The 19,395-nt window shown below is 39.3% G+C and overlaps 1 protein-coding gene across 1 annotated transcript; it reads right to left on the bottom strand.

Annotated features, from left to right (window-relative positions):
• Positions 1-274: 274 nt before the first annotated feature.
• ponzr1 (plac8 onzin related protein 1) lies at positions 275-18,967 on the bottom strand. The gene is made up of 4 exons (XM_051654318.1): positions 18,805-18,967; positions 17,993-18,122; positions 7,616-7,761; positions 275-796 (listed from the first exon to the last, which is right to left on the bottom strand). Exons 2-4 carry the CDS (start codon positions 18,090-18,092, stop codon positions 668-670), a joined length of 375 nt encoding a protein of 124 aa, XP_051510278.1. The 5' UTR covers positions 18,093-18,122; positions 18,805-18,967; the 3' UTR covers positions 275-667.
• Between the last annotated feature and the right edge of the window lie 428 nt (positions 18,968-19,395).

Below are 19,395 nucleotides of genomic sequence, written 5' to 3'. Positions count from 1 at the left end.
AAAATAACAAATATATTGCTATAAATTAACCAAGGACTGGCCACAAACATAGCTATGAACATCTGTTTAAAGATGTTGCATGGGTAGTGGAGAAAAATACTTGTTTATTTTTTTAAATGAGCTCTGCATCGTCCCTGTAAGAATCACCTTTTTCACGGTCCTATTGTTCGCGCATCTCAGAGATTCCTATCAGGTGTATGCATAAAAGCAAACCGGGTCTTTCAGCCAATCAGTATTGGTGAACAAAATGCTTCATTTACTCAGCAACACAAATATGGGAGAACCAGTTTAAACAGCTTTATTACTGAAAGGTTACAACTAATACAAAAGTGGCAGTAAATGTAAACTAAAACAGTAGAAAAGCTTGTATTTATAAGGCAATATTTGGATCTATTCAATCAAGATGTTTTTTTTAGATATCAGTTATTTTTACCATCAATTTTAATATATATTGAAATTAGTTACAATTATATGTGTATTGGTTACACAAAATGAGAGTTCAGCAACAGCAGAATAACAGCTAAATAAAATTTGAAATTTGAAAACCAAAAAGTCGACAAGCATAAAATATATATATAAAAAATACATTGCTGTTTACATCTCCCCCTTTCTCACCTACTCAATGAATCATTGCCCATACTGATGGAGCTCATAGCAAAACTGATATTTAACTGTGTATTATTTGTTGGGTGACCACAGTGCCAGACCGAGCACGAATCTTGATTTCTCGAGTCATCTGACACCAGGCACATGGATAACAGCAGCAGAGAGTGCAAAGGTCATCGCAGCAGGAACCCTGAGGGTGAAACAAAGTGAGTGCAACAAAGAGTTTCATTAAAACCACTGAATTAACATTTGTCAGATATTTTTCAATTTGTTTTAAATGTTTTAATCTTTTATTTAATTACTAAAAGCATATACAGGTGCATCTCAATAAATTAGAATGTCGTGGAAAAGTTCATTTATTTCAGTAATTCAACTCAAATTGTGAAACTCGTGTATTAAATAAATTCAATGCACACAGACTGAAGTAGTTTAAGTCTTTGGTTCTTTTAATTGTGATGATTTTGGCTCACATTTAACAAAAACCCACCAATTCACTATCTCAAAAAATTAGAATATGATGACATGCCAATCAGTTAATCAACTCAAAACACCTGCAAAGGTTTCCTGAGCCTTCAAAATGGTCTCTCAGTTTGGTTCACTAGGCTACACAATCATGGGGAAGACTGCTGATCGGACAGTTGTCCAGAAGACAATCATTGACACCCTTCACAAGGAGGGTAAGCCACAAACATTCATTGCCAAAGAAGCTGGCTGTTCACAGAGTGCTGTATCCAAGCATGTTAACAGAAAGTTGAGTGGAAGGAAAAAGTGTGGCAGAAAAAGATGCACAACCAACCGAGAGAACCGCAGCCTTATGAGGATTGTCAAGCAAAATCGATTCAAGAATTTGGGTGAACTTCACAAGGAATGGACTGAGGCTGGGGTCAAGGCATCAAGAGCCACCACACACAGACATGTCAAGGAATTTGGCTACAGTTGTCGTATTCCTCTTGTCAAGCCACTCCTGAACCACAGACAACGTCAGAGGCATCTTACCTGGGCTAAGGAGAAGAAGAACTGGACTGTTGCCCAGTGGTCCAATGTCCTCTTTTCAGATGAGAGCAAGTTTTGTATTTCATTTGGAAACCAAGGTCCTAGAGTCTGGAGGAAGGGTGGAGAAGCTCATAGCCCAAGTTGCTTGAAGTCCAGTGTTAAGTTTCCACAGTCTGTGATGATTTGGGGTGCAATGTCATCTGCTGGTGTTGGTCCATTGTGTTTTTTGAAAACCAAAGTCACTGCACCCGTTTACCAAGAAATTTTGGAGCACTTCATGCTTCCTTCTGCTGACCAGCTTTTTAAAGATGCTGATTTCATTTTCCAGCAGGATTTGGCACCTGCCCACACTGCCAAAAGCACCAAAACTTGGTTAAATGACCATGGTGTTGGTGTGCTTGACTGGCCAGCAAACTCACCAGACCTGAACCCCATAGAGAATCTATGGGGTATTGTCAAGAGGAAAATGAGAAACGAGAGACCAAAAAATGCAGATGAGCTGAAGGCCACTGTCAAAGAAACCTGGGCTTCCATACCACCTCAGCAGTGCCACAAACTGATCACCTCCATGCCACGCCTAATTGAGGCAGTAATTAAAGCAAAAGGAGCCCCTACCAAGTATTGAGTACATATACAGTAAATGAACATACTTTCCAGAAGGCCAACAATTCACTAAAAATGTTTTTTTTATTGGTCTTATGATGTATTCTAATTTTTTGAGATAGTGAATTGGTGGGTTTTTGTTAAATGTGAGCCAAAATCATCACAATTAAAAGAACCAAAGACTTAAACTACTTCAGTCTGTGTACATTGAATTTATTTAATACACGAGTTTCACAATTTGAGTTGAATTACTGAAATAAATGAACTTTTCCACGACATTCTAATTTATTGAGATGCACCTGTATGTGTAAATATTAATTTTAGCTAAAATTTTTTTGAAAAAAAAAAACATTAAGATGTAATGGCTGTACATACAAATGAGACACAGTTGTTGACTAATTTGAGGAGATCATTGTGGCCCCTCAAACATTATTTTCCCTTGCTAACTTGTGTGAACTCTATATTCTGCTTTTTTATATCTGTGAAATAGTTTACACTTTTACACTTATTTTTCTCTAATTTCCTGCTATTCTGTGTATTTTATGTACAATCATTCAAGGATCACTACGCCATTATTTATTTATTTATTTATTTGATTTACCACTATTATTGTATAATCTATCTTCAATAAATCCATGCTTAAACTGCAATACAAAAGGTTTAGCAATACAAACTATGCTTGATCACTTTACATGTCAGTCAGACAGCTCTTCCTGTCTAAAGGGGTGGTTCTTGTCTGGAATAAGCAGTACTGAAAAGACATTTTGTCACATAAGGTCTGGCTACACAAAACTATACCTGAATACTTCCTTGTTCATGATAACTTGTTCATAACTGGACTAACCAGAGGATCATCGCATCTGAATTGCTACTCTGGTCAATCTGAAATAATGTCTAGAAAATCCAAAGCCTGCAAAGAGTTTGCAGAGCAAATAAGTCGAATACAAAATTGAATTGTGCCGAAGAGCAGGTTTATTGACACTTAAAAAAAAAAAACCATATTATAGATCTGCACGGCGAAGACATAAGGAAGGAGGAACGCACACACATAGTGCTCCCATAAATTCACTTTCGCTCCCAGGCTTGAGACAAAGTGTTTACAGTGTTTTGTCTGTGTGCTTTAAACAGTGAGTATTTTATTAATAAAAGAGTCACAGTGGCTAAATTTTTTTTGTAGAAGTGCCGATTTTGTTCTTTTGAATACATGGGATGAAAACGTGGCTTTATTCGCACATTGTTTTTGCGATATGGTTTATCGCATAAAATAAATTTGCGACTTGGTTGGAAACATAGCTAGTGTTTCTCAATCCTGTCTTGGAGTACCACTAGCACTAGAGAACCAAGGGGAGCCTAAAAGGTTAGCATAGCAATGCATAACACGGTTTGTCTCATAGACATTCTATGGGCGGTACACTGGCGAGGAGACAAGAGGCCTTTTGTTTTGAATGGATGTCTATGGAGGAGATGCTTCAGTGTGCTGAATAAACTGCTTTTGTGTAGAACCAGCTCATCACTTAATTATATTATCTGATATTTCTCTGTAACCACAGCACATCCACGGATCAGACCGCTCATACGGGTGTCTGAGCCATCTTTCCTGCTTCTCGTAAGAGCCATTGAAAAAAAGAGTTGCGACACTCTTGGTTTATGTAGCTCTCAATAGTTCCAAACAAATCCACGCTGTCAACCAGTTTGAATGGTTTTCGGCGGGACAGATAGCAGCACCAACTAGATTTACAGTAATTTTCGGTATATTAACACATAATGTCCATTGGTTACTGGTGTGTTGTATCATTTATATGTCTGCTACTTTATTATTATTATTTACATTTATTTGTATTATATTACCGTATAACACTTGGCAGCAGTATTGTGAAGCAGAGCTAGAAATGGCTATGCTAGCTACCGTACTGTAGCCTTCTGAGGACTATTATTTTACTTTACATTTAACGTTAGACTGTTTAAGTAAATGGGACTTGATAAACACGTTCTTTTATTAATTAGCCCACATTACAATTTTCTACATTGACGATATTATATTTATAGTACTCGATGCAATGACAAAGTTAAATCTAATATAAATATCAATCACACCAGCAACTGCTCAATTTAAGCCAAGAAAGGAGTTTGGTCAATAGTACAGAATATACAAGGCAACCAATTGCATTCAATAAAACATTTTATTATACAATATGTCCAGTGAGAGGGTAAAGGTTGTTCCCCCACCCATGGTCTTCCACTCCTGTTATTTGTAGTGCTAGATCCGGTGATCTAGATCAGTGGTCTTCAACCCTGGTCCTCGAGTACCCCCTGCCCTGCATGTTTTATATGTTTCCCTCTTCCAACACACCTGATTCAAATGAATGGGTTGTTATCGGGCTTCTGCTGAGCTTGATGACAACCAAGTAATTTGAATCAGGTGTTGCTTACGTTAGCTACTAGTGCTAACTGCATTTAGAATCTAACGATCTGTTATCTTAAGATAAACTTTAACTAAAGCTGTCTACATAAAATACCACTACTGACTAAACTGATAAGAGGTCCACTAATGCTTGGAATATGAAAAAAATTCAGTCATTTCATCAACTTACCAGCGAGCGTGCTTTGGAAACACTGAAAATGAATGCGGTTGCACGTTGGAACTATACAATGTTTGGAACTATTGGTCTATGGAAGTGTCACAACTCTCTTTTCCAATGGCTCTGCTTCTCGTATCACCCTGCGATCTCTAGATCTCTTAATTAATATATAAACAACCGAACTCCGATGCAAACCGGAGGTGGATTTTAGCGGTTCAGCCTTTCTTCTCAAATAACATAATTTTAATGCAAATCAGTATTTTATTTCCATGTATTTATTTATTTGATTAGTAGCCTTCAGGGTTCTATCGGGGTTTATTGTGTGATAACAACCGGCTGACTGTATTTTATCCCTCGCTTGCATAGAAGATATACTCCGACCACATTTTGGATGTCTCCTTTATCTAATCACACCTGATTCTACTGATTAGCTTATTAGTTGAGTGCTCCATGATCTAAATTGAGTGTGTCATATGAGGGAGACCAAAATGTGTAGTGTTCGTGTACTCCAGGATCGGACTGAGAAATACTGCTGTAGGCAGTTAATTTATCTCTGTGTTAGTGTCTGCCTTAACAGTCTTAAGATTACTAGCAGTGTTACAAAATGTCATTTCTCCGTAGTGTGACAGTAACTCAAAATAGAATAGCTTTTCCAGTAACAAACAATTTTTTAAGAAGGGTAGTGGTGTAGCATGACAAAAATACATTGCTGTTTTTGCCACATTGCACCAAGGAAATCTATAATACTACCTGAAGAAAGCTATCCATTAGCATTCCTATTCATCTCAATGGAAGCTGCATGACTGGCACACAAGCCCCCCCCCCCATTTAAAGGATTAGTTTAAAATGCAGTTTTCTGATCATTTACTCACTCTCATGCTTTTTAAACTTAAGCGGAAAGAACTGTGAATATAACCATACTAGTGCATACTAGAGTCAGTCAATTCAAATTTTTAATCGTGATTAATTACACATTTTTTTTGTAGTTAATTGTGATTAATTGGCAATTTTGAAAGTGCTGAAATTTGACACTATGCATACTACTTTTCCTGTCAAAATGCATTTATTTACATCTTAGGAAAGAAAACAAAACAATATGTAAAAATATAATGCTTTATATTTTCCAAACAAATATAATATAAAAAACTTTTACAAACAAAGTCTTACACAGTATAAAGATAGAAATGCACTAAAATAGCACCAATTCAAGTAACATTAAATGTTTCCCAAAATCTAAGTTGGAGTTTGAGTAATAGAATGAACTAGTCCCCACATATACATGGCATTAAATCTCTTAAACTCTCTCCCTCCACAATATTAATCTGCAGGTAGACTGTGGCTATCCACTTTTCTACCTCAATCGTGAAGCCGCATTCATGATTCGTGCCGTTTTGAACTCCACATGAAAAGTGCTTGCAGAAACATTTTGGTGATCGTTAAGACTTGACATGCTTCTGGTAATTAAAATGCGCCTTACATAGGCTGAAAAATACTTGATTTCTATCCATCTGGGCTTGTTTTGTACTTCAAATAGCGTTAAGAGCTCCATTCCCCGTCATTTGATCACTGACACAAAGCGCTGTTGTGTGTGTGTTGTGTAGTGTGCATCAGTGTAATGACTCTGGGCGGATACAACGCAAAGGTTCCGCCCTTCAAATCAGTATTTATGCCAGTTTATGCTGTATTGATGTAGTTAAGTTAGTAACGTATTAGCATAGTTTTTCTTAAAAATGCGTTAAACTTTTTTATTTAATTGCTTGCTTTAACGTGTTAATTCTGACATCTCTAATCCATGACAAGTCAAAGGGGTCGAACACTTTCAAGCTAAAAAAAGAAAATAAAGACAGCATAAAAATAATCCAACTCCAGTGGTTTAATCCATGTCTTCTGAAGCAATAAAATTGGCTTTGGGTGAGAAACAGACCAAAATGCATATCCTTTTTCACTATAAATCTTGATATCTGCAGTTTCCTTGGCAATTTTATGTATTTTGGACACCACTGACTTGCATTATATGGGAAAAAAACCCCACATCATATATCCTTCAAACAAATCTTTGGTGAGGTCATATGTGTTTAAGATGGCATAAGGGTGAGTAAATTATGAGAGTATTATCATTTTTGGGCGAGTCATTCCTTTAATCTGTAAATGCAGTGTGACTAATCCCTCTGGAGCACCCAGGAATTATGCCCTGACATGTTGACAATGCTGAGTAGCTGACTACAGCACAACAGTGTGAAAAGCTTCAAGCTCTTCACTAGCAATCCTGAGCTGTGACATCAAAGGTCACATTTTATTTAAGAGTCCAAAAAAAATCACTAGCAAAACATTTACTATAATATAAAGAGATACAAGATTTCTGATCTATTTGTTGCTTAAAATAAATAATTTAGTTAGAATACACAGCTTCTTTTGAATGGCCATTTAATGGTGTAGTTATGACATCTTCCAGCAGGGGCTAACTACCCTTGCTGTTTCAATTCCATTATATTGCAACCGCTTATACTGTATACACAGTTTTACCAAAGTCCCTTGAAGGCAGGTTTGTGTAGGCAAAAGGCATACACGTTTAGCTCCTATCTATGTAAATCGTTGTATGGTTTTACAGTCAAGTGAACTGAGACAATAATCCAATGTGCTAACAAAAAATGTTCTCTCTCTCGCAAATGAAGCATTCTTTCTTTCATATGTCCAGTCCAGTTCATTTTAGTGAATCAGTTTGTTCTGAGAGTTCATGTAATTAGCTGTATAAATATTCTTCAAAATCTCTCCTTTTAGGTTTCATGGGGAAGGAAACAGCAGCATACAGGTTATTTTGTGTGAACACAACTCACGTTGATGTTATATTTTGCTCTCATCTTCTGGCGAAGACAGCAGGATACTACCATGCAGCAGTCTAGCAATGGCATACAGAAACACCAGCCAAACTGAGAGACAGTCTGACACTGCATGCAGGGAAAACACCATAAGGCACAGCAACCTGAAACACACACACACACACAATCATGCGTTAACATGCATGTTCTTGCATCGATTATGCTTAATAAGCCGACAACGTGTGTGGGCATGTAAAAACATTTAATGGCTTTCCTTTATTGGAGAAAGGTCATAAACCATCCAAGAATACCCCCATAGACACAGGTAGATTGAAATTTAGAAAGTTTTTAAAATCTCCGCAATTTTGCCAACTTCAACCTCATGCCTTGTCTCAAAAACCCCACCATCTGAAGACATTTCAGCAAACCCACAAGCTGAGTGTGTTTCTGATTGGCTAGATTTCTGATTGCCTAAAGAAGCATGGGGGACTCCCCTGATTCTTTTTCTGCTATTTACAGAGCCTATAGGGCTGTCACTGTTTCACACATTTCACTGATATGTGTCAGGTGCACTGAAAATAATTTAATATACTGTACTCGAGGCACCATTTGGGGTTCCTCAGCTGCCACACCAACGGTATACTCAGGAGATTCAGTTCTCTGAGAAATGTACTCTTCTGCAAGCTTTTTGCAGATCCTTGAGTGCATAAATAGTATATTTGAGGCTCCTTTGTAGCACTGACGTGCACAGAATGGGGGCTACAGGGGCACAAGCCCCTGCCCCTTTCGTTCACAAATTTAAAGGTGTGCTTCACAAATCAAAAGTTGTCCCTTTAAGCTTAGGTGCCTTTAAGAGCATGGAGGTGCCTTTAAGAATGCAGAGATTTAAGCGGCGGTGTCTTTACTACAACACAACCCTCCTCCCCTCCCCCCTCAAGAACTATTGTCGCACCCCCCCATGACTTCCTGTTTAACTTAAAAGAGGATCAGAAACAGATGCTTCTAATTTCTGAAAGGAAATGAGGAGCGAGGAAATGAGGAAGCACAATTTAAAAATTGAGAAGCACCCAATGATTGTTTGATAATTGTGGACATAATTCTCCATTTCACACCCTTCTGTGTAGAATTACATTTTCCCAAACTACATGCTTAAAGAGGAGAGGATTGACACTTTGTTAACTTATATAGATAGCAGTAAAGTGAAAACTTACTGTAATAATGGTTCATATACATGAAATTATTGCAAAAGCAATGGCTTTGTCACACTGACTGATGAACAGAAAATTATACAAGTTTGGGAGGAGATTAGATGTTACATTAAAACAAGCTGGACTGAGGAAAGAGAACCAAAACTTCCTTAGTTAGGCCATTACTGTAAAGTGAGAGTTTTGACAGGGGTCAGTCGGTGGCATGTATGTGCAAAACATCACTTCCTGTTCCTGTTCTTATTGCTGACGGCACGCTGCACGAGTGTTTGTAGCTTGCTAGCCTGCTTAGCATTGCTTATTCTTATACGTTCATCGTTTTATCCTTTGCCATTTTACTGCGTGCTTCAGGTTTTTCCTTTTCTACTGTTTCATCTGTGTGTATTTTACCGGGCGCACCTGTTTCTCTTGTTTTTTTCTTTCTTTTTTCCACTTTTTTCGCTTGTCCACATCTCGCATCTCGACTTGCTGCATTCATTTTCTCCACTGTGTTTTACAAGGATTATTGCATCAATCTCAAATATCTGCTTAGGAACCACATCGATCTCAAACCCTCGCTGCTCAAGAACAACCACAACAACAACAACAAACAATTGCAGTAAGTCATGGCATCCGCTCATGTTATTGATTCCTGCATTACATGCCACATGTTTACTATAGCTTCTTCCATCAGCAGTGAGGGGATTACATGTAATAAATGTAAGGAATTAGTCAAGCTGACAGAGAAGATTAATGAGTTAGAGACACGCATCCGAACGCTAGTGGAGGTCAGTGAGAAAGAGAAGCCGGTAAACACTGTTTCGGATGCTGGTAGTACAGCGAGCAACACACACACTTTGGTTCTGGCTGAAGAGCCCCCGCAGCAGGGCAATTGGGTGACGTCTCGGCGGCATACTCGCTCAACTAAGCGACACCACTCTCCCGTTCCTGTTAGGGTTTCCAACTGATTCTCCCCACTCAGTGATGCATCCACTGAGAATCATGTTGAAAGAGCCCTAAAAATTGGTGATTCTATTGTAAGGAAAGTGGAAATAGAGACTCCAGACACTATTGTTAAATGCATTTGGGTGCCAGAGCATTTGATATCAGATCAAATTTACATGTGCTGACTAATTCTAAACGTAGATTTTCTAAAATTGTCATTCATGTCAGCACTAACGATGTCTGGCTTTGCCAGTCGGAGATCACTTGAGATAATGTTAAAGAGGTGTGTGAACTTGCAAAACGATGTCAGACACTGTAATATGCTTTGGCCCCCTCCCTGCTCATCGTGGTGATGAGGTTTATAGTAGATTAGTGTCACTGAACGGCTGGATGTCTGAGTGGTGTCCAGAGAAAATCTAGATATCACATAGGGACTGTGTCTGTTCCCTGAACTACCAAACACAAAACTCTCTCTAAATCATTTAGAACAAATTTGATTAAGGTCAAACTTGAAAAAAATAAAAAATAAATTAAGTTAAACACATAATGGTAGGGCTATTAAACATTGGATCTCTTTCTACCAAAGCACTAATTGTAAATAAAATTATTACAGACCATAGTTTGAATGTGCTCTGTTTGACTGAAACCTGGCTTAAACCAGATGAATATATTAGTTTAAATGAATCTACTCCCCCAGGTTATTGTTACAAACATGAGCCTCATCTGAAGGGTTGAGAAGGAGGTGTTGCTACAATTTACAGTGAAGTTTTTAGTGTGTAAGGAAGTTCATAAACAGGGAACGTGAGGAAATGGGAAACGTGGGTTTGAAACTCATAATGGCTTTACAGCTTAACACTTAGGCACAGCACTTTTCAGTCTGTCAGTCTGGAACTCTCTCTCTCCGGTCTCTGACGTGTTCACTCTTTATCGCTCTCTCCACTGCTTACTGCAACTAGAAACAGGTGTTAGACATTATCAGACTCAGGTGTGTGCACCCTTAACGCTTTCTCTCTCTCCAGATGGACGATCAACCACGCCCCCGCTGCCACATACCCCCACTGCCCAACTCAGGCCTGTCTACGTACCACTCCCCCCCACCCATTTCTGGAGAGAAGTCAGCGACAGCCATCTGCGCTCCCGGCCTGTGGACCTCCTTGAACTTAAATGGCTGAAGAGCAAGATACCAATGGGGTATCTTTCATGTGGTGGAGACATTGGAGTGGGGCATGATCTGAGCAGAGGGTGAAGGCCCACCCAACAGGTAGTACCGGAGAGTGAGGATTGCCCACTTGATGGCGAGACACTCCTTTTCAACGGTGCTGTACTTCGTCTCGCTCAGTGACAGCTTGCGGCTAATGTACAGCACCGGGCGCTCCTCCCCCTCCGCCACCTGTGAGAGCACCGCCCCCAGCCCTCTGTCTGAAGCATCCGTCTGTAACACAAAAGGGAGAGAGAAATCGGGTGAATGTAAAAGCGGCCCCCCACAAAGTGTGGCTTTAACTCGCGTAAATGCCTGTTGACACTGCTCTGTCCACTGGACCGGGTCTGGAGCTCCCTTTTTGGTGAGATCATTCACCGGCTGGTGATGTCTGAATAATTAGGCACAAATCTCCTATAATAGCCAGCCCCAGGAACTGTCTCACCACCTTTTTGGTCTTGGGTCTCGGGCAGGTCGCAATCGCCGCAGTTTTGTCAATTTGGGGACGCACCTGCCCGTGGCCAAAGTGGAACCCCAGATACCGTACCTCCACCCATCCAATCACGCACTGCTTAGGAGTTTGCTGTGAGTCCCGCCCATTGCAGCGACCTCAGAACCACCCTCAGATGCTGCATGTGCCGCTGCCAATCATTACTGTAAATGATGATGTCATCTAGATAGGCATCGGCGTAAGCCGAATGCGTCCATGAGGCGCTGAAACGTAGCTGGGGCCCCAAACAAACCAAATGGAAGTGTCACAAACTGATGTAATCCAAACGGTGTGAAGAAGGCCATTTATTCACGGGATATTGGTGTCAAGGGAATCTGCCAATAACCCTTTGTCAAATCCAGTGTCTAATAAAATCAAATGGTGCCCAACCAATCGAGAACTCATCAACACAAGGCATTGGGTAGGCGTCAAATTTAGACACTGCATTGACTTTTCTATAATCCACACAGAACTGTACAGACCCATCACTCTTAGGGACTAGAACAACTGGGCTGGACCAATCACTGTGGGATTCCTCTATTGCCCCCATATCAAGCATTGCATCCAATTCATCCCAAACTATTTTTTTTTGTGTTCGGGCAGTCGGTAGGGATGGCTACGTACCGCTACCCCCGGCTCGGTCTCAATGTGGTGCTGGATGAGGTTAGTATGACCCAGCAGAAGGGAAAAGACATCTGCAAATTCCTGTTGCAAGTTGGCAACCTCTGCGACTTGATACGGTGAGAGGTGGTCTCCACAAGTGACCAGGGTGATATGATTGGGTTTTGTATTCACCTCCGGCCTGAGCTCCCGCCTCTCTGGAACTACCATAGCCAACGTCACAGGGACTGCCTCCCTCCATAATTTCAGGAGGATGAGGTGGTATATTTGATGTGCGCCCCCTCTATCGGTTCGCTTCACCTCATAATCGAGATCCCCCACTCGTCGTGTGACCTCAAATGGTCCTTGCCTCTTGGCGAGTAATTTGGAGCTCGAAGTGGGAAATAATATGAGCACTTCATCTCCTGGTGCAGATTCTCCTGTGTTAATTGTCCCAAAGTGTGGAGTTTTGCTCTAAGATCAAGAACGTATTGAATTATTTTCTTACTGTTTGAAGGCCCCTCCTCCCAAGCTTAGCATATGACATCAAGCATGCTGCGCGGGCGCCACCCATACAGCAGCTCGAATGGGGAAAACCCTGCGGAGGCTTGCGGGACCTCTCGTACTGCGAATAACAGGGGATCAAGCCATTTATCCCAATTTCTAGCGTCCTCCTGCATAAACTTACGAATCATATTTTTTAGGGTTTTATTAAATCGCTCCACCAAGCCATCTGTTTGTGGATGGTAAACACTGGTGCGAATCGACTTAATACCCAAAAATTTGTAAAGCTCACGGAGTGTCCGTGACATAAATTTAGTGCCTTGATCAGTGAGGATTTCTTTTGGAATCCCCACCTGGGAGATTATTTTGAAGAGTGCCTCCGCAACACTGCGTGCTGCAGAGTCACTGCTTCCAGATATCGCGTTGAATAGTCCACCAGGACTAATACAAAGCGATGTCCTCATGCTGACCTCTCTAATGGCCAGATGAGGTCCATGCCAATTCTTTCAAAGGGGACCTCGATCAGTGGAAGGAGGCACAATGGCGTTCTTGGTGTGGCTGGTGGATTCATCAGCTGACATTCACAGCATGCCGCACACCACCTGCGAACATCCCCACGAATGCCCAGCCAATAAAAGTGGGCCATTAGTCGGTTCAGTGTTTTCCTCAACTAAGTGACCCGCCATTGGATTATAGTGAGCCGCCTGGAATAACATTTCCCGGCGGCTCCACGGTATTAACAGCTGGGTTGTATCCTCCTTTGTTTGAGCGTCCTGCATCACTCGATACAACCGCTCTTTGATTATCTCAAAATAGGGGTATGAAAATGCGATGATTGTTTGGAATCGTTGACCATCAATAACTTTCACTTGGTCGAGGGCATGCCAAAGGGTTTAGTCTCGACTGCTCTAGAGGGAAATTCCTTTCGGAAATGGGCTCCGGGGTCATGGCCGGGGTTTTCTCCTGGTGTAGCAGGCTCCGGATCATGTGCCAGTCCCCTACTTGAGCTCGCAGAACCTCCTGGAATCGGCAATCCTGGTCCTGGCGTAGCTCAAGCAGGGCTTGATGTTGCACCTGTTGCATACTGGCGAGAGACTTGATGACTTCCACCAACAGCGAGGAATCCATGTCGGCGTATTTCCTCCAATATCCCGGGTTTCGGCACCAGTGTAAGGAAGTTCGTAGATAGGGAACAGGAGGACATGGGAAACGTGGTGTTGACACTCAAGGTAAGTCTTTAATTTCAGTAAACTCAAAATGGCTTTAGAGCTTAACACTTAGGCACAGCACTTTTCAGTCTGTCAGCCTGGAACTCTATCACTCTGGTCTCTGGCATGGATGGTCTTTATCGCTCTCCCCACTGCTTACTGCAACTAGAAACAGGTGTTAGACATTATCAGACTCAGGTGTGTGCACGCTTACCGCTTTCTCTCTCTCTGGACAGACGACCCCCCCCCCCCCCCCCCCGCTCCCACATAGTGTTACTCAGAGGACAAGATATAAGTTTAAATCTTTTTAACTAATAATGCTTAATATGACACCATCAGATATTAATAAAAAATCTCTGTTGTCTTTTGCCTTTGCTACATTATATGGATCACCTGGTCCTTCCTCTGGTTTTCTTGGTGAATTTGCAAATTTTCTATCAGATCTAGTAGTTAATGTAGATAGAGCTTTAATTGTTGGTGAATTTAACATTCACATAGATAATGACACATTGGGATTATCATTTATCGATATTCTCCACTCTCTTGGAGTCAGACAAAATGTGACAGGACCAACTCATCACCATAATCATACGCTAGATTTAATTCTGTCATATGGAGTTGATGTTGACACTATAGAAATTCTACCGCAGAGCGTTGATATCTCAGATCATTACCTCGTCTCTTGTTTGTTGCGATCTGTTAATGTCACTCAATCTACACCATGCTATCGTTCAGGTAGAACTATTCTTTCGACCACTAAAGATAGCTTCAACAATAATCTTCCACAATTGTCTCATATACTTAGTCAGCCAAAAAGTCTAGAAAAACTTAATGTAATAACAGAAAGTATAAATACAGTCTTCTCTAGCACTCTTGATAGTGTCACCCCCCTTCAATTAAAGAAAATTAAAGAAAAAAGTCTTGCACCTTGGTACAATGATCACACATGCTCTCAATAGAGTAGCTCGGAAAATGGAGCGCAAGTGGAAGAATACAAAATTTAAGGTATTTCACGATGCATGGAAGGATAGTGTCTGTAGCTATAGATAGACACTAAAAGCTGCCAGGTCAGCATATTTTAACAAACTCATAGAAAATAACCACAACAATCCTAGGTGTTTATTCAGTACTGTGGCTGAATTGGTTAGGAATAAAGCATCGACTGAACCAGATATTCTGTCGCAGCACAATAGTACTGACTTCATGAATTTATTTACTGATAAAATTTAAATAATCAGAAATAAAATTGGAACTATGCAATCAACTGTCACAGCACCTCAGAAAACAATGTCTCAGAACTTCAATCATTCGCTGTTATTGGTCATGAAGAGCTAACAAAACTGTCAAAAAATCTAAAGCCACAACATGTATGTTAGATCCAATACCAACTAAGCTCTTAAAAGAGGTATTCCCAGTAATCTCAGAACCTCTTCTTAATATTATTAACTCCTCGCTCTCCTTAGGACATGTCCCAAGAAACTTTAAAATGGCAGTTATCAATCTGCTTATTATGAAGCCACAGCTTGATCCTAGAGAATTGGCTAATTACAGAATGATTTCAAATCTACAATTTATGTCGAAAATACTAGAAAATGCAGTGTCCTCCCAACTATGTTCATTTCTACAGAGAAATGGAATATATGAAGAATTTTAGTCATGATTTAGGCCCCATCACAGTACAGAGACTGCACTACAAATGACTTGCTCTTATCATCTGATCGCAGCTGCATTTCTCTTCTAGTGCTTTTAGATCTTAGACCTGCCTTCGACATGATAGATCATTACATTCTCTTGAATAGACTGGAGAATTATGTTGGCATTAGTGGACTTGCATTAGCATGGTTTAGGTCCTATTTTTCAGACTGCTACGACTTTGTATGTGTAAACGAAGAATTGTCAAATCAAACAAAATTTAAGTATGGAGTGCCACAGGGATCAGTTTTAGGACCTCTGCTTTTCTCCTTATACATGCTTACCCTGGGAGATATTATCAGGAATCATGGAATAATTTTCCTCTGTTATGCCAACGATACCCAACTATATATTTCTTCTAAACCCAACGAAAATTCACAATTCTCAAAATTAGCAGAGTGTATCAATGAAATCAAAATTGGATGGCCAGAAATTTCTCTCTATTCAATTCCGACAAAACAGAGGTACTAATGATTGGACCAAAAACCTCTAAAAACCAGCAGCTAAAATATAATTTGACTCTCAATTGATGTACTGTTACGTCGCCTTCTACAGCAAAGAAATTAGGTGTTATATTTGATACCAATCTGTCCTATCATTTTTTTTCCACATTTTAGAATAATAGTAAAGTCATCAAAACTATGGAATAACATAAATGGAATTATGGGAATTCTGTTGTGACTAAAAAAATCCAAAATAAATCAAAACTATTTATATTTTAGCATCTTCAAAGTGGCCACACTTTGCCTAGAATTTGCAAACATGTACTCTTGGCATTTTCTCAACCAATTTCTTGAGGTATCACCCTGGGATGCTTTTTAAACAGTACTGAAGGAGTTCCCATCTATGTTGGGCACTTATAGGCTGCTTTTCTTTATTATTTGGTCCAAGTCATAATTTTTTTTTTATTACATTTTAGTTTTATAATGAAATAATTTAATATGGTGGCACAATTATATTTTTGTCTACAAAACTAATTTCAAACATTTAAGCATATGCCTTCAGATCACAAGATTTTTAAAATCATGAGAAACATTTCAGGCAAGTGTTTCAAAACGTTTGACCGGTAGTGTATATTATTGTAATGCATTACTGGGAGGATGTCCAGCAATTTCAGTAAATAAACTTCAATTGGTTCAAAATGCAGCTGCCAGAGTGCTGAATAGAACCAAGAAATATGATCATATTAGGCCCATTCTATCGTCGTTAAATTGGCTACCTGTTAAATTTCATATTCATTTTAAAATTCGGTTAACTACATACAAACTTTGAATGGTCTAGCTCCACAGTACTTAAGTGACCTTCTGGCATGCTATATTTCCTCACGTTCATTACAATCACAAAATTCGGGCTTAATAAGTTAATCATTCCAAGAATATCAAAATCCACAAAAGGAGGTAGATCCTTTTCAAACTTGGCTCCTAAACTATAGAACAGTCTCCCTAACACTGTTCGGGATACAGACACACTCAGTTTAAGTCTAGACTAAAGACTCATCTATTTAGCCAGGCATACACCTAAATTATCCTTCAACTCACAGTTAGGCTGCTATAGTTAGGTCTGCTGGAACCAGAAACATCCATCATGATCTATAACTCTGCATAAAATTGAATGACATCTATGCTAATATAAATTTTTTTGTTTCCATGTCTCAACCTTGGGATTCATATCCCGAGGTTACCAGAGCCAGCCAGATCCAGCTCCGTTCCTGCTTGGTGTAGGTGGTGGTGCACTGTTACGTGATGCTGAAAGATGATGACAAAATAAAGCCAGTGCCAGCCAGACATCACTTCAGTCTTTTGACTTCAGAGGATGAACTAATGCCAACTCCAACAGTAAGACATGAGATACTTCATATGCCACTGCCTGAACCTTGGATTTAGGATGGACCCTACCGAACCTCACCGAAATGACCTGTAGGTTGAACTGCGACTCACCTCATTAATCTGTGCCAGCATCACCTTTGTCTATTGATGGACTACACTCTTGAAATGGAATACATAGACTATCATTTAACTGCCAACAAAAGCCTTCATCAGCCAACTAACAAAGCACAATGCATCAGTGTGAACTTCTGCAGTTAATCCAGTATGGACTTCAAAGATAGTCATTAATCTTATAGTTAAAAAAATATTTTCTTTTTTATTTATTTTTTAAAACAATGGACCTTAACGCTTACTTAATTTACCAATTTAAAACCATGACTTGCACTGCACATAAATAACTAATATTGGCAATATATTCATGTTGTTTAGCCAGAGGGGAACTGGCCCCCACAGTGAGCCTGGTTTCTCCCAAGGTTATTTTTCTCCATTAACCAACATCTTATGGAGTTTTGTGTTCCTTGCCACAGTTGCAATTAGCTTGTTCACAGGGGTTCTAAATAAAATTATTATTTAATTTCTATACACAATTTACAATCATATTTAATCAAACTACACAATGATCACTCTAAGACTTTATAGATATTACAGTTTAATTTTCTGTTAATGCATGATTTCCTGTATAGCTGCTTTGAAACGATGTGTGTTGTGAAAAGCACTATACAAATAAAAATGACTTGACTTGACTTACAAGTGCCCATATCTGAACAGCAGTCACATATCCCTGTGGTCCAGGTACCAGAGGAAACCTGCTGGGTTGTCACAATGGTAGTTTGTCGATGTTCTGCCATCACTGCAATGGGGGAATGGTAGGGGTGAACCTGTGTGTGTGTGTGTGTGTGTGTGTGTGTGTGTGTGTGTGTGTGTAGAGAGAGAGAGAGAGAGAGAGAGATTACATTTTTGAGAGAAATACAATTGTAACTTTTTCAATAATATCATTCATTAATCCTAATTTAGCACTACAACTAGTATACATGCTTAGGGTATCAAGATAACTTTAACGGCAGGACACATTTTATAAAAAATCTTTGCACATTTTTGTGGGCTCTGATGTCTTGTCAAGCCACCGTATTTCCTGTTTAAGTTTTTATTCTGAATTTTGAGCCAGTTTTAAACTTTAATAACAAAAGTAGACAATTTGACCCAAGAGATAATTGACAGAATTGTATCCAAATGTAGCAACTCTATTTTTATAATAGTCACGATGTTATCAGATTTTAGTTTCAGGTTTTTCGATGATATGCTTATAGAACACGTTAATTAAAGTTCGCTATAATTACACCACGTATTACGGTGGCAAAAAAGTTGTCATACCCTAATAAATGATCGTTTCGCATTTTTGCACTTGCTCGTTTAGAAAAAAAAAAAAACACACACTTCTATGCTATTAATTGATACACTTCTGCAGATAAATACACTTGTTTGTTCGCTAAGGGATGAGTCATCTCGATTTAAAGTGGGATTAACATAAAGCATTTATTTGAATGTAAATAAATAATCTACCTTGCTTTTTAGTCTGAAGACGTTTGTGACGAAGTTGTGGTGGTCTTCAGAGAAATGAAACTTAACTCGGAGTGCTCTCTCTCTCTCTCTTTCTTTTTTTTTTTTTTTTTTTTTTGTTAACACAAATGAAAGCGCCTTAGCCACTTGATCCGCTTAATGTTTTGTCTGTGTTTAGCAGCATGTCGAAAGCCTATGCCTGTTTTTTTTTTTTTTTTGAAAATCCTAATTTATCTCATTTTGCATTTTCCAGTTTTGTGGAATTATGGTTTCAATTTAGACATTTATAAATTATATTTAATTATAGCCTAAATATTATTAAAATCATACTTTTTATCTCCATAATACCTTGCAAATAGCAAAAGCACAATTTTAAACAATAATGAAAGATGATTTTTTTAAGTAAACTTTTATTTGATTTAATTTTATTTAACTTAAAAATGTCTTTGCATTTTAAATGGGTTCAGATAAGCATTTTTTTTCTCCCCAATTTGGAATGCCCAATTCCCAATGAGCTCTAGGTCCTCGTTGTGGCATAGTGACTTGCCTCAATCTGGGTGGCTGAGGACAAATCTCAGTTGCCTCCGCGTCTGA

Source organism: Myxocyprinus asiaticus, chromosome 2 (genome assembly GCF_019703515.2).
Source record: "Myxocyprinus asiaticus isolate MX2 ecotype Aquarium Trade chromosome 2, UBuf_Myxa_2, whole genome shotgun sequence".
Taxonomy (NCBI): domain Eukaryota; kingdom Metazoa; phylum Chordata; class Actinopteri; order Cypriniformes; family Catostomidae; genus Myxocyprinus; species Myxocyprinus asiaticus.
Note: the sequence above shows the minus strand (reverse complement) of the source record. Positions and strands in the feature narration are given on the sequence as shown.